At 43.7% G+C, this 23,885-nt stretch overlaps 1 protein-coding gene across 5 annotated transcripts in view; it reads left to right on the top strand.

The window, feature by feature from the left end:
* Nucleotides 1–5,965: 5,965 nt before the first annotated feature.
* CPAMD8 (C3 and PZP like alpha-2-macroglobulin domain containing 8) overlaps nt 5,966–23,885 on the top strand; it is a 54,883-nt gene continuing 36,963 nt past the window's right edge. For 4 of the 5 annotated variants that reach the window (XR_012052171.1, XM_030257011.4, XM_072919414.1 and 1 more), the window contains exons 1-19: nt 5,966–6,172; nt 8,387–8,538; nt 9,785–9,807; nt 10,695–10,860; nt 10,983–11,035; nt 11,508–11,525; nt 12,496–12,550; nt 12,688–12,801; nt 13,125–13,209; nt 13,487–13,595; nt 14,401–14,628; nt 14,759–14,929; nt 15,291–15,419; nt 17,381–17,570; nt 18,791–18,963; nt 19,046–19,195; nt 19,298–19,459; nt 21,447–21,589; nt 22,503–22,568. Coding sequence is in view for 4 of the 5 variants with exons in the window: in XM_030257011.4 (XP_030112871.4) it covers nt 6,078–6,172; nt 8,387–8,538; nt 9,785–9,807; nt 10,695–10,860; nt 10,983–11,035; nt 11,508–11,525; nt 12,496–12,550; nt 12,688–12,801; nt 13,125–13,209; nt 13,487–13,595; nt 14,401–14,628; nt 14,759–14,929; nt 15,291–15,419; nt 17,381–17,570; nt 18,791–18,963; nt 19,046–19,195; nt 19,298–19,459; nt 21,447–21,589; nt 22,503–22,568 (2,282 nt within the window). In the remaining variant the exon portion in view is untranslated. The remainder of the gene's footprint in view (nt 6,173–8,386; nt 8,539–9,784; nt 9,808–10,694; nt 10,861–10,982; nt 11,036–11,507; nt 11,526–12,495; nt 12,551–12,687; nt 12,802–13,124; nt 13,210–13,486; nt 13,596–14,400; nt 14,629–14,758; nt 14,930–15,290; nt 15,420–17,380; nt 17,571–18,790; nt 18,964–19,045; nt 19,196–19,297; nt 19,460–21,446; nt 21,590–22,502; nt 22,569–23,885) is intronic. The other variant, XM_030257010.4, reaches the window with a different exon arrangement.

Genomic DNA, 23,885 nt, shown 5'->3' with positions numbered 1-23,885 from the left:
TGGGGAACTTTGCCCAGCAAAGTCAGCTTGGCTGTAACTGGGCTGGTTAGTTCTGGTGGATGGAGATGTAGGTAGAAGGGCTCCAACATGATGAAACTGGTTTAGATTATTGCTGAGCTGTGTGTCCTCACACCTTTAACCTCTTTATCATCCGTTTGTCAATTCTGAGACTGAAAGTTGGGAAGGGTCGTCTTAAATAAGACAGGGGAGGGATGAAATTGAAATCATTATTGTAGTGTCTTGATAATAATGTCTCTTCACAGGCATATCAGAATGTCTTTCCTAAGATTCCTTAATGTTACGCCTCACTGATGGTTTGAAAAAGTATTTTTCTTTTAAGAAATACTTTTAAATTAAACCCATCCTTTGCAGTCAAGCGACTTTCTGCCCTTGAGATACTCTTGGGTGTGTATACCTACACCTAAACGTTACTTAAGCAACAACCAGCAATGCAGATTTTCCCTCTGAAAAGCAGTGGAATGTTGCTGGTTCTCCCCCTGGGGAGGTGCTTGCTGTGAGCACAATTAAAGGCTGTAAATCTTGCGGGGGCAGTAGTTCAGCCCCGCTGCTGCAGGCGGCACTCGCTGCACTCTATCCTCCCACGAGGCAAAGGGGAGTCCTGGGGCTGAAGCCAAACTCTGCTACACAACAATTCTGTGTCCGGGGATGTGCACTCATTGTTTCAGAAGAATCAGAGGCATTAATTTCAGCATTCTGGTCATTCTTTAAACTGAACACTTGTGTAATTCTTTGTACAAATGGTACAACAAGTGTTAGCTAAAGCAGCTCAGCCTCTCCAGGAAAGGGTTTTAAACTAGCTTGAACTGAGTCTTTTTCTTCTTGATTTTCACAAATGTTCTAAGTGGTCCTGTTCTGGCTCTTTGCAGAAGTGTTTAAGGCTCCTCCACCTTGAAATAGCCACTGAATTGGCTGCTGTCATTTAACACTGTACAAACAACAACAAAGAACTGCAGAATCACTGGAGCAGGAGCTAAACAGATGTGACACCACTTATTTTGTATTTTCCACTTATTTTCTGACAGTGTCACATGCTCTAAATCGGTTGGAATCCTAAACAAATTAAGGGCTCCTTTTATTCAGGTTGTGTGTCTTTTTTTCCCCAGTGGAATTAGTAATGTTCTCCCTACTGTAACTTCTATCAATGTAGATTTAGTTTTGTTTTGTCTGAACTTATGCAGTACCTATTACCTATTTATTCATCTTTTAGACCAGAAGTTCTTGACCAGTTGTAAACATTCCTGTGTGTTAAGGTGCTTTTTTGGGGGAAAGGATATTTTTTTTCTTCCTCCAAAAACTGAAAGCAGTTGCGAATTGAGCCAGGTGGGTGAGAGCCTGGGATGAATGGGGAGCTCAGAAATGGAAGTATTTGTCCCTTGCAAAACTCTTGGTTGTTTAAGAAGAGATTGGCAAAGCTTTTAGGCTGGGTTTACCCTGCAGCTTGCCCTGCCTGGGTGCTGGTGTGTCTGGGGGAGCTGTGGTCACATTCTCCTCAGTGCCAACCCTGACCACCAGCTAGGGAGGGCTGAGTCAAGGCGCTTTTTTTTCTGTAATTCCTGTGCTCCCTGCAATGGGGGTTCCGGGGTCAAGGTAAGGCAGGATCCCTCCTGCCCAGGGCGCTCTGGGGTGGAGCTGCAGCTCTGGAAATCCCCGAGGTTCGCTTGTCCCCTCCCCACACCCCAAATCCTCAACTCTTTGTTCACATGAGCTGCAAAGGGAGCTGAGCCTGTGCTCATCAACAGCAAAGCAGCTCATGACCCCAGCAGATGTTTTTGCATTTTAGGCTAATGAGAACTTATTGGATTACTGCAGTCTTCCCTGCCTCGGAGTAAATACCACTTTGTTGGAGATCCGGAAATTCATAGTGAATATGATAAACAAACTGCTGGCTGGGCTGGGATTGCCAGGACATGAAAAGAGTTCCAGGGCGGCAGAAGATCCAACAGCTCTGAAATGCACCACTGAGCCACACCAATTAAGAGCATTTCCAGTGATTATGTGAGCATTCCTGCTCAACTCACAGAAAATATTTTAGGTTGTTTCTTACGCTGCATTTGTGTGTGGTCTGTACAGCAAGCACAAGTTTTGCAGAGTGGGCTCAAATGCCTCTGATCAGTTACTTCTAAAATATTTCTGTGATAATGTATATGCAAAATCTGAGTTTCTGCTAATTCAAGATCTTAAATTTTCTATGTTATGATTGCCCCTTGAGATATAACTAATTTTTTCATTTATATAGACTGTATGTTTGGAGATGGCATGTAGGATATAAAAACTTAATCCCTTTGTTTAATATCTCTTGCATATGGGATGTGGCTCTACTGTTCAGTCTGACTATACACAAATTGTATTTCACCAGTCCTGTAGGAGCTGAGAATTGGGAAATTATTTCTGACTAAACATCTGAATGACAGCCCCTTCTGATAAGCATAGTGCTCTTACTTCTAAATCATTCAAAATCCTCCATTTGAATGCTTTCCTAGTAATATTTCATTCACTTTGTCAGGAATTAAAATGTTATTTTACTGTGAAAGATCAGACTCTCCTGTTCTGTAGGTGAATAATAACGTTTTTTGACAGAATTATTTAATAATTATGTTCTCAATAGCATTATCATGTTATATGCTACTTAGATGACAGTCTTAGTTGAAAAGTGCTCTTTAATTATCCTTTCTTTATAATTTCTTCTAGAGATGTTTGTATTCCTGGGGAGCAGGATCAGTCTGGTTTCTGTCACTCTGTCTGGACTGATGTAGTCTCTGTTAAAACGTTTTCCTCAGTGCTGGTGAGTTGCAGGAGTGTGGCAAAGCCTAGGACACTTACTTTGCAGTTATCAGTTTCTGCTTTTGCTATCTCTGTTTGGCTGTCACAGAAACACAAAGGGAGAACAAAACTCTGAGTTAAAGAATAGGTGTGGCTCTTTTACCGTGAATATAACACTGTAAAAATTAACTAAGGCCTTGTTCTTGTTCTTGTCTGACTCTTGTCTGGCCTCTCTGACTGAGATGAATGTTTTTCCATTGGGAAAGGGGGAGAAATGTTTCTGAAAATTATGACTTTTTTATTTTTCACCCACCTACTGAAATCTAGTGTGTACAGGACTTAGCACAAAACTCAATGATTAATAGCCTTGAATTTAGTACAGTATCTTTTATGCACAATTCACTTGTATTAAAATCTTTAAAGAAGTGAGAATTACCTTTTATACCTTTGGATCTGATCATCTGAGTGACAAGTTAGTGACACCACTCATGCTGAGGCAGTTAGCAAGGGCTAATTATGGATGGCATGGACCAACCACTTGTTTCCTGTGAGTTGTCTTACTGAGTTCAATCTGGCAATTGAAGTGAGGGGAAAAAGCAGAAGGATTCCCAGCTGTGGGTGGCAGTACTTGGAAATTATTATTTTTTGCTTGATAAAGCCCTGTCTGATAATTTTCACATTGCACAGGTTTTTTAATGAGGTATTTGGGACTTAGGGGAGGATTCCTTCTCCTGCAGAGTAATGATGAGAAGTGATCAGGGTGTGAATTAGATCCAGTCAGAACCAATACAGATGCATTCACACCTTGTTCCCTAACCCTCTGTCCCTCCCTCACCTTTCTGCCACCAGCATGGCCAACACCAATCCCCCACATGCTCTCAAGTGCCTGAGATTCCTAAGACTTTATGAGGAGCAGAATTACGTTTTCTGTAAACGAAATAAAAATCTGAGCTATGCACAGTGCAAGCGGGTGGGTGAATATGGCCCATAGATCTGACTGATGAATAGTTTTTATACATGAGCAGTTCTTACAGAACTTCCTTTTAACTCCTAACCATTACCAGATGTGGGTTGCAGGCGGCTGCTGGAATTCCAACACCTGTTGCATCACACTGAATGGGATTCATTTTGGCAAGCACAGAAAATTCCATTTCAGTAAGTAAATAGTTTGAAATTATATCTAAAGCCTCCTTTTTTTTCTTTTTTTTTTGAGACCAAGTTGATTCCAGCCTTATTTACAGGATTGCACATACCTTCATAATTAGAAGATGGTTTGCAGTCTTCAGAGGCTGTAATTGCTTGAGATTTCTTGTAGTCAGTAAATTCCAAATGGAAACTCTTCAATGTAGGAGAAATCTCTCCTTTAAAAGAATGAGCAATTCAAAAGGGCTGTATTCCATCCACATAAGGGTGATTTCTATTTGTGCTTTTTGAGATGTAGAAATACACATTTGTGTCTTATTCTAAAGGTGATGGAGCTGCATTTTAGAACTGCACTTTGCTGCATTCATCAATCCATTGCTGAATCATGTTGCTTGTTCAAAGTCCTTACCCAGACCTTTTTCAAAGCTCTTTCCTGTGGCTGGCAGGATTGGGTGTTTAGTGGCATTTTGTGGGTTTTTTGGTATGATCCCCATAGATCTCTTGTCTCATTACAAGTCTGTAATGAGCCATTTATGGTTTGCTCGAGAAAGATATGGATTGAGTGTAGAGGTAACTAATGAATTAATCTTTTTGAAAGCATGATGCTGTTTCAGCCCAAACATACCTGATCTCTGCCATGCCATGGAAACAGCAGAAGTGCTCCATTTTCATTTTTGCTTCCTTTAATCTTTAAACAGAGGATCCCAACATCCCCTGAAGTGTCACCCTGAGGAGAGGCTGGATCAGTACAGCTGCTCTGCAGACAGGGAAACACTGAGGCAGGCAGGGTTCTGTGTTTGTAGCTGAGAATAGGAAGAAACTGGAAAACAGTTTGGAGTTACCAGATTTTTTCTTTGCGTGTTTCAGTTTGTCTCAAAAAGAATCCACAAACAAACAAACAAAACCTAAACCATTCCACTCTAATTTACTTTCTAATAAGTTCCTTCTCATAGTTCCTAGCTCATAATTTCCTTGGGAAGTGACTCCTGTCATTCTAGAGTCTCATCTTGTCTAATTTGTCAAAACGTGTTTGTTCTTTTTCTAGGTTTGTTCTGCCTCTCCAGAAAAATGAGACAGTGCTGGTTTAGGATAGATTTAAGTAGAAAAGTGTAGCCCCATCTCACAGTGTTGCTATTATTAAAGATAATTTGAATTTATCAAAAGTCACTGAGTTAGTGACTTTACTTTTAAGAGAAGACATCAAATGAGCACCAGAGTTTAACACAAGATAAAAATCTAAGCACTATTTGTGTATGTAAGCCAGGTGTATTGGGGGAAAGATATGATCCAAACCACCTACATTGAGGGTTTTAATTTATTGCTGGGGCAAGAATTCCCCTCTGAAGCCCCGGTGTGCCTGGGTTTTCTCTGGCAGGGATCAGAGGAATAATTCATTGTGATCAGAGGAATAATTCCTCTGTGTAGAGGGAGATGGCATTTGTTCTGTCACCTCGACTCTCTGCTGTCGCCTTGGGTTTGCTTTTCCCGGTTTGTGTGAGCTCTGCTCTTGGGCTGCAGCTCTTCCTCAGGCTGGTACAGTGAGCTTCCTCTCCTGTCCCAAGCCCCTGGAACGGCGGGACAGAGGGATGGAGAGGGACAGACTAGGACCTAGGGAGCGAGGAGGATGGAGGAGCATCAGTGCTGGCACCGGATTTCGGGTTGCGAGCAGCGCTCCGTGGCGTCCCTGAGCGCACAGAGCTCAGTTACCGGGACTGGACGTGCCGGGGCTGTCGTGCAGTCCTGTTCCGCGGGACCGCGGCTTTCGCAGCTCTCCCATCTGTGGGGCGACGAGCGCAAGCAGCGCTGCCGGGGCCGCTGGGGAAGGCGAGCAGAGCCGGGCGGCGGCGCGGAGCGGCCGGGGCCGGTGGGGCCGGGCTGGGCGCACCTGGGGCCGGGCGGGGCGGCGGGCGGGGCGCGGCCCCTTCCCCTCGCCCCCTCCCCGGTGCGCGCAGACAAAGAGCCGGGGCCGGAGCCGAGCGGGCACCGGGGCCAGGAGGGGGCGGCCCGGGGGCGGGGACGCGGCGGGGGCGGTGGCCAGAGGCACCGGGGAGCCGAGCCCGGGCGCGGGGCGGCGGAGCCTCGGGCTGCGCTCGCCGGGAACAAAAGGCTCCTGCTGCCCGCGCTGAGCGCCGTGGCCCGGGCTCCCCGGCACCATGGCCGGCTGCGAGCCCCGCCGCGCCCGGGCGCTGCTGCTGCTGCTGCTGCTCGCCCTCTGCAGCCTGAGCGCTGCCCAGCCCCGCCAGCGCCAGTAAGTACCGGGGACCCCCGGCAGCATCCCCGGGCAGGGCGGCGGCGGGAGAAGCGGCTCTGCTCGGCCGCGGAACAAAGCCCGCGGAGCGCCCGGAGGGGTCGCGGATGGAGCGCGGCTCTCCCCGGGGTCCCCGGCGGTGCCGAAGTGCGGAGCGCGGGGAAAGGGGACGGGAGGAGAGAGCTCCCATGCCATACCTGCCTCCAGCTGCTCCGGGGAGCCGAGCTTTTATCTGCCACCAGTTATTTAAGGAATCCGCCCGCTGCGGTGCTGGGGGTGGTTGAAGGTAGCGCTGGGCGCTCCTGAGCAGCGTGTGAAGATTTTTTTTTTCTGTGGGAAAGATCAGCCTGGGAGAAAGTGCGGGGAAAGTTCTCTGACTATTAGAAACTGAATCCGCAGCTCTTTTCTAACATGTTTAGGTTAATTTTGATTAAGGTTTGCTTAGTTCTTTATCCCTGGCTTATTATAGCCCGTCAGCATCGTGAATAGCTCCATTAACTGAGTGCTATGGAGAACTTATTCTCACTTGCTTACTAGAAAATATTTCACGTCCTGCCAAGTTTTGGTGTAACCTGACAGAACTGTTACTTGAATGTGCTTAAAGGATCTGACCAGTCCCTGTCAAGTTAACTCTTTGATTGCCAAGTTCAATATTTAATTTTTAAATGCTACTTATTAAGTGATTTAAATAGTTGTATCAAGGGACTGATACTTCAGAAAGAGTTTCAGCAATTCGGAACAATGTGAGTACATGTGCTTCACATATGGTACTGCAGTGCTGGGCTTATGACAGTTTAAATCTGATCATTTCATCCTGAATGCAGCTGGTACTCTTTCTCCCTCTGCAGCTAAATCAGCTATCTCTCTTACCATAAATTTGGAGGCTCACTAGCAACTTTTTATTGTTATTTATTACCATTCTGATGAATTTTCAAACCTGGCAGCCATAAGGTTTTGAATCTGCAAGTACCCCGTGCAATTTAACTCAAATGCCACAGAGTTCTGAACTTCCTTTGGGGGTAATGGGATCTCCATGGCAATGAGGCCTGCTGAGAGAGGAACATGGGCTTGGAATTTGATAAAAGATTACTTGGGGGCTGTAAAACACCATCATCCTCATCCCAAAGTGATAATTAATCATGAGCTAAAGCAACCTGACTCATGGGACTGTAGAAAGGCACGGACTGAGAAATTTGACTTGAAAAGGCATCTGAGGAATTGCCTTGTGTTTAAAAAAAAATCCTTTTGGGTAGGGAAAAAACCCCAGAAAGGTGTGTCATGAAGAGAATATAAATGTGTTGCTTCCAGCCCAGTGCATCAAAGAGCTCAGAGCCTGCAATGCTTTTAGCTGACAAGTTCATGGCACGGTGCCATTCAGAGAGGAGTGGTGCAGATTCCATTCAGAAACTCTCACATTGCAGCATCTATGGGAGGTCGTTTTGGGTGGCTTTAAAGCTCTCTGTGTGCCTCCTAAAATAATGCCTTTTGTAAACTTGCAGGATCTAATTGTTTGAACAAGAATGTGGTAGTAGAGCTGGGAATTCCAGCCCAGTTTTGTAGCTGCAGTTTCTGGGCTGCTCCCGTATAAACTGCAAGGTCAGGTGTGTTACATGCATTGAGGCTGACATTTAGAAAGCTCCAAAAATCACCTCTGAATCACCTTCTCCTATATGAAGCTGAACTATGAAAATGGAGCCATATGATTGATTAAAAAATGTCTAAATTGTTTCAAAGAAAGCATTGGCTACGAATCTCTATGAAAGGTTCTGGTACCTCCTTATTCCTTCATGAACTTTAACTCTTTTATGATTAGCTGATTGTACATTTAGTTTGTTACATATAGTAGGTAAATGAATGGGTTTTTATTCATTTATTCACTTGAACATGAATTTATTATTATAGTTGCAATAAACAGTGATATATTACTGGTTTTATTTAAATCCTAAGGATTTGCAAGCCATTTGTAGCCACTTAAGCTCTGTTTGTTCATTTATACAATTAGGTACATTAGATAAAGGCTTAGATAATTATACATTAGATTATATTTATACATTAGATACACATTTAGACTGTTGGTGACAACAAATATGACCCTACAGGGGCAAATACATCACGGATTATTTGTGCTTTTCCTTTTGCTGCACAAGAAGTGTCTCACAAATGAAGGTAACGCTCCTGTGGCTGTGACTGACCACTTCCAATTGTGCTCCTCAGGGGTTATTTGATTGCAGCACCTTCTGTTTTCCGCTCTGGGGTGGAGGAAGCCATAAGTGTGACCATCTTCAACTCTGTCAAGGAGACCACGGTGCAGATCCAGCTGGTGGTCAAAGGAGACACGGTGTCACGGAGCCACGGCACAGTCCTGGGTGAGCTCCTGCAGTTCTGAGCTTGACAACTGATTTATGAGCTGAGGTGCTGTGAGAGCACCTTGGTATCTCCTAAAGAATTGCTTTAGGTGATAATGGAATCAAACGAATTGATTTGCTGCTGCTGCACCTTCTCAGTTGATTGTGTTAATGTGGTTTTGATCTCAAACACTTTGATAACTTTGGAACACCAAGACATACAGACACCCAAAATAACTGATGTTCTAGAGTTTATAGTGATTATACTTCTTTTTGATGCATGAATATATATCACTGGGGAGCTATATAAGGAATAAAATAAGTTTATTTTAAGGAAAAATTAAAAATCTACATTATCAATTTCTTCTCTCCAAAATGAGTGCTGGGAACACAATCCCCATCTTCAGGACTGGGTGTTGCTAAGAGAGGTGATAATATTTGTATAGTTGGATAAATCTTTAAACTCCAAGCCAGATACCTCTGTCCTGTGAGAGCAATGTGATTAGATAATATCCAACTTAACAATGAGTGAATTTACACTGGTGAAAGTGAAGTCCAGTAGCCCTGTGGTACCACTGTCAGTAGTGGTGGAAGCTATAGTGTAGTCAAGGCAAACAGGCTCTTTAACCCTCGTGTTTTAACCCTTCTGTATGTTAAAAGTGGGAGTTTTATGAAAGCCATTCCATTTCTTGGAACAGATTGTTTCTGGTTGTGCCCTCCCCTTGATGTCTTTGAAAGTGGCTGACAATTGCAAAGCAATTCAAAGGGAGTGATGCTGACACATGTGTACAGCAAATGCTCAAGAAAACTCCTAGATATGGCTGTATCCAGCAATCCAAACAGATCCCATGAGTGTTTGTTTTGAGAATTATTAAAGTCCCAAAAGAGGCCAGGTCCTTTTTAGAGCAAAACACTTCAGTGGGCACAGGCTGCCCTGTGCTGGAACCTCAGCCTTGGGGGTGCTCTCCAGTCACAGAGCACTTTGCAGCTTACATTGGGCAAAGGTGTCAGCAAATGCGGAAAAGGTTTATTTTGGAGAACTCTACCCGGTCTGACTTCTCAACCTGCAGACTTTCTTTCCTGCAATTTCTTTCCAGACTTCTTTCCTGCAGTGCAGGAAAATGACTTCAGGTGAAATCACAACAAATGGATATTGCAGGGAGCAGCTCTGTGGTGTGGGATCTTCCTTCACTCAACTGCAAAGATTTAAAATCTTAGTGCCTTACCTCACGAATAACTCTTGCTCTCTCTCTCTCTCATATTTTAGATAAAGGAACAATTAAGCTCAAGGTGAGTGTCAATTATTTTAAGATGTTTTTGGTGAACATATAAGGGACTTTCCCTCAGCCACATCAAGCATTGCTCCCTGGCACAAATAAATGTCACACGCTGGGGCACACACTGAGGAGGGCACAGCCTTCACCAGAGGAAAGCTCAACCCATCACAGCTCACATTTACTCCACTAAAGAAAATCAGTTGCTCGTGGCCACATAAATTTCTGTGCTGGGGCTATTTTGTAAGAGTGGCAGTACAGAATTCTGTGTGGGGGTTATGACTTGAAATGTTGGCAAAATGGAGCTGGTCTAGAAGAACAAGCCCTTAAAAGTGTTGGGTGTCTTAACTTAGGACTTAATTTGGGCTTGTCATCTTTGGGATGTTAAAGGGGGATGGTGGAACAAAATATTCAGTTGTGTGCATCTGGAATGGTATCAGATTTTTTACTTTGTCACTTTTAATCTGAAATAATTTAAAAGTACTTATTTCTCTGAGCAGCTGGTTGAGCGTGTACATGCATGCACTTTTTGTTTTGGGGACTTTTTTGTGTTGCTCATTGGGGTTTTTCCCTCTGTTGGCAGAGCTGTGGCTTGGTTTCCCCACATAACATATTTTCTGTACTGGGGGCTGCATATGTAGCTAGCTCATGGATCAACCATCACTCTGCTTGAGTGATAAAGGGCAGAAGAGAATTTCCTGCCATGTTTTCAGCATGAATTTACCTCCTTTGAAATGTATATATTGTAGAAAACCTAGTATGTCCTTAATTCTCTTTTCACTGCTAACACAGATTTACACCAAAACACAGCAGGTGCCTCTTCTTGCTCACTTCAGTATCAATTACATTCCCCAAAAGCTCAAAGGCTTTTTTGTGTGTTCCTCACCTTGTGGTGTTTTTTAGGTGCCTTCAGGGCTTCGTGGACAAGCACACCTGAAGGTTTGGGGCAACAGGCACCTGGCAGAGGAAGGGTACATTTTCCACAACTACACCACAGTCACCATCGACAGCAAGGGCTCCTCAGTGTTCATCCAGACTGACAAACCTGTCTATAAACCCAAGCAGAAAGGTAAAATCATCTTGAACAATTTGCCAGGTGCTAGGGCTACTTTCAAGGGGAGTGTTAGGATGAGCTCTTCTGTTCAAGCTCAGGTCTGGTGACTGATAAATTCCCTCTTTTCTTTTTTTCAGTGTTGATAAACCTCTTTATGGTGACTTCTGACCTGAGGCCAGTCAACGACAGGGTAAAGAAAACTGTTTTCTTTCACACTGTGCAATGTGATGGAATACTTGGTAGCCTGCATTTTATTCAAATGTACACTTATGCAGAAACAGAACTGGATTTTTAACCTGTTTGGGCATAGTTTGTGACAGCTTGTTTTATTTGTAATTTAGCTTTTTTCACTTGGTCATATTATTATTGGAGGAGAATACAAAGTTTTGGACTGCTGGCAAATAGGAGGCAACTCTGCCAGATCAGAGACAAGAATTTTTCAGAAAATTGCACCTTATTGAGGTAGTGCACAGATATGTAAATTATTGCTTTTCCAGATAGATAGTCTGAATTAAATGTGTGTTCCTCAGGCTCCTCTTAGCAGAGTTGCTCAAACTCTGTCACTTTGGGTCTCACACCTTGCTTATGTTGACTCAACACTTCATTACAAAAAGCAGAAAAGTTTTTTCATAAAGCCTTTTATTTTTCTTTTTTTCTTTCAGATTGAAGCTTATGTGGTGGTGAGTATCTGTGTGCCCACCTAGCACCTGTCCTGTACAGGTACAAGGTTTGTGTAGCCATTAAAGGAACAAATTTGTGCTTTTCCTGTCCATTATGGCCATTCCCACCCCTAACAAATGCAATTATCTATCCCTGTGTCTCTATCTGATCTCTGTGCCTTGGTTTTTTTGCTGCTATCACCAGCAAATATCCTTGTTTTCTACTTCAGTTTCAGAAATTCTTTCCCATTTTTCAGCCTGAGAAGAATTGGCTTGGTTCACTGGGATTTATAACTGTGACAGCCCCACTCCCCCTCCCTTCTTTTCAATGCCCACCCACTCCTATCCTTCATGTGCTGGGCTGGCAGAGCAGAGCCACCCTCATCTCTGCACCCAAACAGAGATAGTGGAGAGCAGAAATTCATGGGAAGGAAAGGGTTCTCCTGTCTTCTTTCTTATGAGGTGAATGAGAGGTTCCTTATGTGTTTAGGTTTTGTTTTTTTGTTTGATTTTTTTTTTTTGGTTGGTTTTTTGTTTGTGGTGGGTTTTTTTGGTTTTGGATTTTTTTGTTGTTGTTTTTTAATGTGTTTACCTGTCAGAAAGCAGAATTCACTCCCGTTGAAGATTTAATGCTGACAAAACCAGCAGGATTCATTTCATCTGGGTTTGTCATCTAAAATTTGCCTTTCTGCTTGTCCAGCTCCCTTTAGGAATGAGGCCAGTTCATCCCATCCAGGACTGGTGTCTAAGCAGGGCAAAGATCTGCTGCTTGACAGCATTTACTTGTGTGCATTGCTTACAGGAGCAGAGCTCCTGAATAACTCCAGAAAGCAAATACCCCTGGTGTCAGGTATTTTTGAGACATTTTTGACAGGCGTTGGTTACATTTGAGCTGTCAGTTAGGTGTGTATATTACAAAAGTAAGTTCTTTGTTGCAAACTGTGTTAAATGTATGAGTGATGCTCATTTTCTCATCCCTAAACCCCTGCAGGATCCTCGGGGGTCTCGGATGATAGAATGGAATAACTTGAAGCCATTTTGTTGTGGTAAGTTCCAGATTATTTCTTTTTTCCTCTGTGTACTATGATTTGCCTTTGCTTCTGCTTCCACTGAGTGGTGTTCAGTAAGGTTTGGCAGGGGCTGGAGAGTGACAAAGCTCACAGAGTGTTGTTTCCCTTTTCAGGCATTGTCAATATGACTTTTCCCCTGTCTGATCAGCCAGTGTTTGGGGAATGGCTCATCTTTGCTGAGATGCAGGGCCACACTTACAACAAATCCTTTGAGGTGCAGAAATATGGTGAGTTGACCCTAACCCAGGTGCATTTGGAAGAGCAGAGCACTGTGAAATGCCTTCACTTGAGATGAAACACCTGAAATACTGCATTTAAAATGCCATGAGGAAAAATTCCTTAGGGCCATGTATTTCAGGGATGCAGCCACTGCTAACTAAGGTCACCTTGCCAGGGTGGTTTTGGTTTGCTGCTGTTGTTGGTTGACCCTCTGCTGGGTGTTACCCTGATAAATCAGAACCAACTCCTGTCAGAGCTGTGGGGACTTTTGCTATAAGCTGGGTAATGTGATCTGCTTGAAAAAATATTGCTTTATATCTTTTCATTGTAGTGTTGCCAAAGTTTGAGCTGCTGATTGATCCCCCTCGCTACATCCGTGACCTTTCACTGTGTGAAAAAGGAACTGTCCATGCCAGGTAGGAACAGGTCCCAAGCCAGGTTTCACTGCTGTGGGTGTAGTGCAGTCACTGCAGCTTGGATCCCACCTGCTGCAGAGTTTTCAGATGATTTCTAATCATCATCAGAAGCTTTCTGATGTAAGAGCCTTCAAAAACATGGTAAAAATAACAATCTAGAAAACTTCCTGTGGTAACGTTTTCTAGATATGCAGGTAGCATGGTAATCAATTGTCTTGATATAACCAGAAGAACAGAAACCAGCTGGAAGTTATTCATCATCTTCTTTGCATTCCAGATACACATTTGGAAAACCAGTGACAGGGAAATTAATTGTCAATATGACTATAAATGGTGTTGGGTACTACAGACATGAAGTGGGACACCCTGTCCTCAAGACCATGCAGGTGAGGGAGACCATGGGCTCACATGTGATAAAATGCCTGATCTGTCTTTAAATTTTATCCCACAGCTCTGTTTTGTTGCTGATGGGAGATCAGAAAATGAAGGAGTAAATATTATACTGAGGCCACTGCTTATTTTTATATGGTGTGTTTATGATTTTAGATATTAGGAAGAGGCTCTTTTCCCAGAGAGTACTGGCACTGCCCAGGCTCCCCAGGGAATGGTCCTGGCCCCAAGGCTGCCAGAGCTGCAGAAGCTCTCAGGGATGCTCAGGGTGGGGTGGTTGGGGTGTCTGTGCAGGGATAGGGCTGGACTGATGATCCTTGTAGGTCCCTTCCAGCTCAGGATATTTTGGGATTTAGTGGGATGAGAATTTGTTGGCATAGTTTTAATCTGTCTTAAGAGTATGTGTGGCAGAGGAGAGCAGGAGCCTGAGGTGACAGAATTAGTCCAGAGTGTGGCGAAGGGAGGAAAATGAACCTTTTCCCTTCCTCTTTTCCCCCTTCCTTCCTCTTTTCCCCCTTCCTTCCTCTTTTCCCCCTTCCTTCCTCTTTTCCCCCTTCCTTCCTCTTTTCCCCCTTCCTTCCTCTTTTCCCCCTTCCTTCCTCTTTTCCCCCTTCCTTCCTCTTTTCCCCCTTCCTTCCTTCCTTTTTCTCCCCCCTTCCTTTTCCCTTCCCAATTAATTCCCTCCAATCCTAACCCTCCCACAACCCTGCTGTAAGCCCCTACCAGCTGCCTGTGCTTTAGGTTTGCTTTCTGTGCCCTGTGAGGGTTGCAAAGCCCCTTCCCTTTGTGTGCCCACCCCAGATCGATGGCTCGGCCGTGTTCGAGGTGTGTGTCAGGGACATGATGCCAGCAGATGTCCCCGAGCACTTCCGAGGCACAGTCAACATCTGGGCCACGGTGATCAGCTCTGATGGCAGCAAGCAGGTGACCTTTGATGACTCCACACCTGTCCAGAAACAGCTGATTGATATCAAGTACTCCAAGGACACCAGGAAACAGTTCAAACCTGGGCTGCCTTACAAAGGCAAGGTGAGGTTAAAAGTAGAGCCATGGATATGTGGCTGATTTAAGTCGCACTGGCTTGACCCCAGTGATTTTCCCCCACCTGGAATTGGTGATAATTTAAAGCAAATTGTTCTATAAATGCCCCACTGCGCAGGTGGAGGTCACTTACCCTGATGGAAGTCCAGCTGACAGAGTCACCATCCGAATTAAAGCTGAGCTCACACCAAAGGACAATGTTTATACAAGTGAACTGGTCTCAAGGAATGGCCTGGTGGAGTTTGAAATCCCCTCCATCCCCACAGCTGCCCAATATGTCTGGCTGGAGGTGGGTAAAAGCTCCTTATAGGATTAGCAGGCTTTAATGTAACAAATCTTGTCAAACGTGCACTTTATAAATCAGCGCTACAAACAGGAAATCAGTGCCTTTTAGCTCCAGCTCCTGGATTTCAACACAGCAAACACTGGCTTGTTTCTTGCTGCCAGGAGAACTGATGTTGATAACCACCATGAAAAGATGCTTCTCCAAATACACCTTAACATGGCAGTAGGGGTCCAATATTTGGGGAGTAAAGATGTCAAGAGATGAAAGGTGAAAGGTATAAAATGGGAGAGGAGAGTAGAGATTAAGAAAGAACAAAATGCATTACATTGATGCAACTTTTTTTTTTTTTTTTCCATTTTTTAAGACCAAAGTGACAGCCATTGATGGGAAACCCTCTGGGGATCAATATCTGCCCAACTACTTGTCCATCAGCAGCTGGTACTCACCCAGCAAGTGTCACATCCAGCTCCAGGCACCAGATAAACCTTTCCAGGTATGTTGGCTTCACCTTCCACCATGGAAATGAAATTAAATCCAAGCATTGTTTGGTTTAAAGTGCTTTGTTCTAATTAAATATGTCTGGACATTGCTGATTCTGGGATCCTAAACTGTTTCCACCACAAAGGATGAAGGAGCTGCACTTCAACAAATAATTGTTGAACATGGGCTACACAAGGTGCTAAGCACAACTCCCTTGGTGCTCTGTGCAGCACCTCAACTCCAACCCTTTCTGTTCAGAGGGGAGGTGGGTGTAGGCATGGAAAACTTCAGTTTTCCACATTTGAATGTGTGTTCTGTGCCTCCAGCAGTGCCCACTGCTTGCTGAAAATGTTTGGAAGTGATGTTAGTGGGAGTGGCTGAATTACTAAAGACCAAAATTAAGGCTGTGTATTCTCACTGGAACTTCCAATTTAAATCTCATCTGGATCTGTTCAATCTTCCAGTTATTGAGCTCTGAACATGATTGCCTTGTCTTCTTTGGTAGGTTTTGTAGGAGCCTCTCTAAAAATGTAGTTCTGCTCTATGAAAGTTGTTGTGATTTCTCTCCTAGAGAAAAGATCTGATTTAACCATGATTCCTGTTGCATAATTTTTTCTGAGAGTCATTCAGGGTTTCTTCTTACCCAAGAAAATATTCTGAAAGTCTGCATATTGTTCAGTGGAAAAAAAAAAAAAAAGTGGGTTTTGGGCTTAAACACATTGAGATTTGTTATCAGCAGGTTCGTCAGGTTGGTTTCAGACTCTTTGTATCCAAATAAGAGCATTTTTTTAATCATTGCATTTCATGGAAGTTTAATGGCTAATTAATCTTTTACAAGTTTCCTGAGGTATGGAAAGGGGATTATACACTGCTAATCTGAACACATTGTTCTTATTATAACCTGATTAGAACTAATTCTTCTGTGGGAAAGCTTGGAGCTGGATGACCAGCTGATCTGGGAACTGTTTCCATGCACTGCCAGCTCTTACTGGGTGTTCCAATTAGCTACATTCATTTTTTAATGAATTGTTTCATCATTTGCTCTGGGGAATTCTTAATACTTCAAATATTTGATGTCACGAGGCACCTCTTGGACTCCGTGGCATTCTCACTGTGTTTAACCATCCTTGTGCTCCAGTTCTGCCCTTTTGGTTGGTGCCATGAGTGCATTCTGTGGGGAAAACACTTGGAGCTGAAAAAAGAGAGGTTTCAGACATGACCAGTGCTAATCCCATGGCTGATGTCTGTTCTGTTGGGATTTTGGGGGATTTTGTCTTGAGGGTGTTCAGTACTCACTGAGCCCCTCTGGGTGCAGAGTTTCAGTGCCCAGGTGTGCTGCTGCTCTAGAGCCTATTGCAGGCATCAGATGAGTTACCAAGACAAAAAAAAAAGCAAGTTTCTTCTCATTTATTTGTGTGTTTGACACCTTCCTGAGTGCCCAATTTAGAGATTATTATCAAAACTTTGTAATGTGAAAGCATTTTCCCTCAGATCTCTTCCCAGTCATTTCATGGTGATGTTTGAATTGATATTTGCCACATGGATGTAATCAGAATTAAACTGCAAAGACTATCAAACATATATCTCTTCCCACCCCCAACCCAACTCTTTCCTTTTTTTGGGCTGGGCTACTGAAGGGGTGTCTAAAATTCAACCAATTCTGACAGCTGCTCTGTGCCAAAAGGCTTAACTTCCAGGATTCCAGAGATTCCTTTATTGTTCCATTAATGCATACAGCCCCCAGCTCATTCTCCTGTAGATTTGCAGTGAGTGGAGAGCTGAACACAGGCCCCTTTTTATTGTGGAAAAAGTCCCTGAGAACAGTGCTAATGTAATAATACACTTTTCAATGCATCTATTTGCTAGGAGTGGGCTCACACCTCCTGTGGCCTGGAACCCAGGCAGGTTTCTGTGCTTTATCACCCCAAAGCTTATAACGGAGCAAATCTTTGGCTTTTCTGTCCTTGCCTGCAGGTGGGAGAGGAGGCTTGGATTGCAGTGAAATCCACCTGTCCTTGCAACTTCACTCTCCATTATGAGGTGGCATCACGAGGGAACATTGTCCTGTCGGGGCTGCAGCCCAGCAATGTCACCCAGCAGAGGAGCAAAAGGGCCACCACACCCTTTGAGAAGAACATTGACCTCACACGCTTCCCAGGAACAGGTAGCCAGCACCAGAAATGCAATTCACCCCTACTTTCAGTGAAAAACAACTTTTCTACTACTAACTTCGATTACTACATTTACTTACTACTATTACTTACTTCTACTACTAACTTCTATTAACTTTCTTTTAATGTGATGCTCCTTAAAGAATATTGACAATTTTGTGCAAGAAAAATAGTGAAATCCATTGCCCTCAGGCATGTAAAAGAATTCTTCAAGAGGGTTAACTCTTGAAAAGTTTTCTTTGGTCTTTCTGCAGTTGTTCTCAGTTGAGAAAACCCTAATATTTGCTTAGAGTGGAGTGGCAGGAAAGTGTATGGCAGGGCTGGGGCAGTTGATTAAATTGGTTGAGCTTAAACTGAGGAGAGGATGGTTAGATGGAAAGAGAAAATTAAATTGAATGATAAAAGAGATCACACAGCCCACAGGGCAAGGGAAATGAAATGTGGACTCCTGGTTTGCATAAGGAGTAATAGAAAGACACAAATCTGGTGGATTTGCGGAGCAGGAGGGTGAAAAAGGGTGGGATTGGGAAGATGGAGATAACAGCTGCCAAAGGAAAAGTCTGGATGTCCTGATAACCACTTTGAGAGTTGGGGAAAGAGTAACAGGAACCTCCCTCCAGGTACCCACCAAGCCCCTGGCAATCAGTAATTTAGGATTTGTGATGATTTTCTGCACTGAAGGTTTGTTCTGAGCTTTGCATTTATAGTTTGCTCAGAGGCTTTGTGGCTGCTCTGTCATTGCAAGAGTTCAAGGCCAGGCTGTGTGGGACTTTGGGCAGCCTGGTCTGGTGAAAGACATTCTTGTCCACAGTAGGATCTTTAAAGGTGCCTTCAACCTAAACCATTCTGTGATTCTATTTAACAGCTCCAGTGATTCTCTGCTCTATAAACTGCATAATCCTTTTTCAAGCTTCTTCCTTTTCTCTCATCAGCATTCTCCAGCAACAGATAACATTTTCTGTTTGATTTCAATGGCTTGATAACTTAACTGTGTTCCCTATCCACCTTCTTTATGCTGCTCATTAAATTAGGAGTGCTAATTACCTTCCACAACGAGGAGGAAAAGGGAAAAGATTCTAAACTCAAGAACATGTGCAGCAAGAACAGGAATGCAAGTCCTGAATGGATGGGGAATTCTGTTTGTGTCAGCATTAGGAGGGGGCAGGAAGGGATAAATAAAGCTATTTTTTTTCCTCTACAATTCCTGTTTCAGCACCTCCCAGCCCACCTGCAGCAGAGGTTGAGGTGTGTGTGACCTTCCTGAGGTTCTCAATCGTTCACTCCATGGCTCCCCTGGGTCGGCTCCTGGTGTACTACGTCAGGGAGAACGGAGAGGGGGTCACAGACAGCCTGCAGTTCCCTGTCACCTCCTCCTTTGAGAACCAGGTAGTGGGGAGGGAGGGCTGCTGCCTCGTTGCTCTTTGGTTTTTGGGACAATCACAGCATTTAATGGGATTTCCCTTCCCAGGTTGCCGTGATGCTCTCGACCAACGAGACCAGGCCTGGTGACCTTGTGAACATCAAGGTCAGAGCTGCAAAAGGAAGCTGTGTCTGCATGGCCACGGTGGACAAGAGTGTCTACCTGCTCAAAACAGGCTTCCAGCTGACAGCCAGCCAGGTAGAGCGAGCTTCAAGCACTGATGTCCTCTTCTCACCCCTGTGATCCTCACCCACCTGGAGGAAGCAGCTGTGGACAGCAGCCTGTGCCTTCTCCCTGCAGGTGTTCCAGGAGCTTGCAGAGTATGATGTGTCTGATGCTTTTGGAGCTCCAAAGGAAGAAGGGCACTTCTGGTGGCCTGGCATGTCCTCACGTAGGCGCCGCAGATCTTCTGTCTTCCCCTGGCACTGGGACATCACCAAGGACGCTCGCTTCGCCTTCACAGTAGGAAGAGCCAGCCTCCCTTCTCTCTTCTCTGCTTTCATGTCTTCAGGGGCATTTTCAGCCCCAGAACCAGCCCTGCTTCTCTCTTCTGTGCTTTCATGTTTGCAGGGGCATTTTCAGCTCCATAACCAGCCCCACTTCTCTCTTTTCTGCTTTCATTTTTCAGGGGGATTTTCAGCCCCATAACCAGCCTCCCTTCTCTCTTTTGTGCCTTCATGTTTGTAGGGTGATTTTCAGCCCCATAACCAGCCTCCCTTCTCTCTTTTCTGTGCCTTCATGTTTGTAGGGTGATTTTCAGCTTCAGAACAAGCTTTCCTCTCTCTGCAGTGTCTTTTCTGTGCTTTCATGTCTTCAGGGGCATTTTCAGGTCCAGCACCAGCCTTCCTCTCTCTGCAGTGTCTTTTTTGTGCTTTCATTTTTGTAGGGGCATTTTCAGCTCTGTAGCCAGCCTCTCTTCTCTCTTCTGTGCTTTCATGTTTCCAGGGGCATTTTCAGCTCCATAGGCTCCAGGGGTTTTCCCCACATCAGATCTGGGTAGGATGAAAAGTGATTTTTGAGAACATAGTACACTGTTCTAGCAAAGATAGCTGAGAAACATGGTTTGATTTTAGCCAATCCAATCTTGGCAGGGCCAGTTATCCTGCTGGGTAAAGGAATTCATGTTGATGCTCTGGAGAATCAGACAGGGACCAGAAGGTTCCTCCAGGCAGGGGTGAGCTTGCAGATCTCTTCTGCAGCTACTCCAGCAGGGAGGGAAAGGGGAATGTGAATCTTTCCTTGTCGCCTTTTGGACTTTGGAAATCATTTCAGTTTCTTTCCTACCCTGGTTCTCTCAGCTTCTGTTGCCATCTATGTGAAAGACCTTCATACTTTTGATCAGGTTACTCCTTAAATGCTATATATTTATACTTAATTGGTGTGTTCCCATAGTTAAACCTGAGATTTTTAAAATTTGATTTCCTTTGATCTGTGCTGTGCATTTTAATCAAATTGAAAGTTGAGCATTTAAAACAAGTTGGGTTTTTTAAATGCACTCATGCACTAATTCAGTTTTTCATTGCTTTGCATACTAACAGTGCAACCTTTAAAGCTGAAAACCAGTTGTTTGTAGCTCTTAAGAAAAAAACCTGCTATTTCCATGAGCTTTTTGCTTTGTTTTTGTTTAAAATGGGTGTTCCCTCATCTGTTTTAGAAGTTCACCCTTTTAGGCTCTGCTCCCATCCCTTCTTTGCTTTCCACACCACTGCAGGGTGTAACCCCTGCTCCCTGAGACAAGGAAAAGGCTGAGCTGTAAATGTTGGATATTCTTTACATCATCTTCTCCTCCTTTCCCCTTTGAAATGCAGACTGGCCTGGAGACCCAGTGCCACAGCTCTGATCTTTGCTGTTCTTTCCCTTTTTAATCCATGTAACTGCTGATAATGATGATCCTTGCTTCCTACAGATCCCCCATCTCTTCATTCTTTGCCCTTCCTCTGATTTTTAGCTAAATTGTTTTATCATGTTGCCTTCAACCCTAGAGGCTTTCACACATTCCCCCAGTGCCTCAATCTCTTAATTACGAACTCCAAATCCTCATTTTTGCCCACTGCTGCTTCCCCCCCAGGGTCTGAGGGTTTTTTTTCCTCTGATGCAGCTTTTTTTGTCCTTACTGAGAGCTGCAAACTCAATTTTTTGACCTGTCACACTTGCCCAGTAATGTTAGATACTGATTTAAATGCATTTTCCAAGCAGACAAGAGTTTTCTCATAAAGCCTCTGCCTATGCACCTTCACATTAACAGTCATTTTTACAGAAAGCTTTAAAAAAATCCTCAAAATTCAATTGAAATTTCCCCTGTAAATGTTGAAATAGGATTGAGGGATTCTATTAAAAAAAAGAAACAACACTACATATTTAGTTTTTTTTTTTCTTTAATTCTTTTTCTTTATTTCTTTTTTTTACCTTGCTGGTTTTTGTTTTGTGGTGTTGATTTTTCATTGTCTAGGAAACTGGCTTGGTGGTGATGACTGACATAGTCAGCCTGAACCACAGGCAGAATGGAGGGATGTACACAGATGAGGCTGTCCCAGCCTTCCAGCCACACACCGGCACCTTGGTGGCCACCATGCATTCCAAAATAGCACCAAGGTAACATTTGGGGTTTAATATCTATTGTCTGTGATGCTCCTGGTTGTTTTTTTTCTCTATTCTCAGCTGTTTTCTACCTCCATGCCCCCAGGCTTAGACAAGGCAGTGATAGGGAAATTCTTCCAGTGGCTTGGGAGATACAAAAAAACCCCAAAACTGACACTGCTTTGTTAAATTTAATTTAATTCTGGAAAATATGACATATGCAAAGAATGCCAAATTATCATTTTGAAGAATATTTCTTTTCAATTTGCTGTGAATTTCTTGAAATATTTACAAGCTACAGCTGTTTTTGCAGAGTCATTCATTGCTCATGATTTGGACCATTCAGCTGGTGGTCAAAATTAAGAGAATGAGGATCTGCAAGAAGGAAAAGTTGTGAAGTACCACAAGTGATGCTGCACCTGAGGAAGGGCCTTCCCTCTGCATCCTGAACTTCTTGGAAGCATCTCTTTGCAGAGGAGCTTCTGGGGTTAGTTAAGAAATAGATAATGAAGCATAACAGGTATAAAAAGCTGATTTAAATTATTGAAATCAAGACCGTTCAAAGAGCAGGGATGGAGAAGGATGTAAAGGAGGGATTGCAGTAGCTGCTGCATTTGTTCCCCTTGATTCCATGTGGTGAAAGAATTTGGATCACAAACCAATTTCATTTTAGACTCCATTATTTCTGCTGGTTGCAAAGGTTACCTTACTTGTACTATTTTTTAGATTCTTGTTTCTGCAGAGTGTGTGTGCACACAAAGGGATTGTTTCAAAAGACCATGTAATTTGTGTTATTCACTCCTTAATGAGCCTGCACCAGAGTTTTGGTCATGTAAGCCAGAGTCAGGTGATAACTCTGATTTATCACTGACTGCTGGAAATATCTTATTAAAAGGATCAATTTGCAAGGATTTCTTTCTTGTTCTAGCAGAGCAGAGAAGAGGAAAAGAACCTTCTTCCCTGAGACGTGGATTTGGCACTGCCTCAATGTCAGGTATTGGCATTAATTATATCCAGAGGGTTGTAAACAGAGCTCTTTAAAATCTAATGAGTTACACTGGCATTTTCTGGTATTTTAAATTTTGTAATATTATCTCCCCCCCCATTGTTGTTGTTTTTCTTCATTACCACTTCAATCTTTGCAACATTTCCTCTGGTCCTGAAGTGTGTTCCCTTCCTTCAAGCTAAACCTGTCAGTTGTGCCCACATTGATTCTCTATTGATTGCTTTTCAAATTTCACAGAGCCCTTCTTTCTCTGTCATCTCCTGCAAGAGCATCTTCCCCAGACCACAATCTGCTGCTTCCCAAATCCTGGTTTGCTCTTGGTACAGTTGGAACTAAAAAAAAAAATTAAATAGATAACTAATCCATCCCACAACAGCACATCTTGGATAATTTGAAGCAATTATTAAAAAGCTTCTCCAGGTTTGCAAGTAAACTTCATTCTCAATAAATGATTGTAAATTAAATTTGACAGGAACTTGGAGCAAGTGTATTCAAATCTGTTCAATTGAGCATGAAATATGCTTTGTAGAAATACACAAAGAATTCCAGAGGTGCCCATTTGGGCCTCAGCAAGCCAGGGCAGTTAATTATAAGTGGGAGAGCGTGGAATAAAAAGTTGCAGATTGCATTTTCTCTACTTCATTTCATTAGAAACAACTGCATTGGAGCATTCCTTAATCTCCACTCTCTTGAACAGGAAGAATTTTTTTTTCTTCTACTGTTTATAATTATAATATAAATCCTAAAAAAGAAAAAAAAAAAGAAACAAAAGCCTAATGTCTACTTCCCAAACCAATTCTAAAAATTCCTAGAGCCTGGCTGGAGGGTCTAATGGCTGGAAATGAGTGTGTACTTTGGCCCTGTGCCCAGAAGAGTAAGTGCCCTCATGTGTGAAAATAATGTTAATGCTGGTTATGGGCTGAAATCCCGGTGGAAGGAACATCAGCTGCAGCAAATTGTCCGGTTAAACAGGCTGGAATATTGCCAGCCCTGAGCCAGGGCTCCCTCCTGCCTGCTCCTCAGGGCTGAGCATCACTGCAAACTGCACTCGGGGTGAGCACCTAAGTGTCTGCTGAAAAGGAATCAAAATCACTTCAACCCTTAAGTAGGTTTAGGTTGGATATTGGGAAGAAATCTTTCTGTGGAGCCCTGGCACAGGGTGCCCAGAGCAGCTGTGGCTGCCCCTGGATCCCTGGCAGTGCCCAAGGCCAGGCTGGACAGGGCTTGGAGCAGCCTGGGACAGTGGGAGGTGTCCCTGCCATGGCAGGGCTGGGATGGGATGGATTTAAGGTCCCTTCCAACCCA

This window comes from Taeniopygia guttata, chromosome 28 (genome assembly GCF_048771995.1).
Source record: "Taeniopygia guttata chromosome 28, bTaeGut7.mat, whole genome shotgun sequence".
NCBI classification, from domain to species: domain Eukaryota; kingdom Metazoa; phylum Chordata; class Aves; order Passeriformes; family Estrildidae; genus Taeniopygia; species Taeniopygia guttata.
This window is presented reverse-complemented; position numbering and strand designations above follow the sequence as displayed.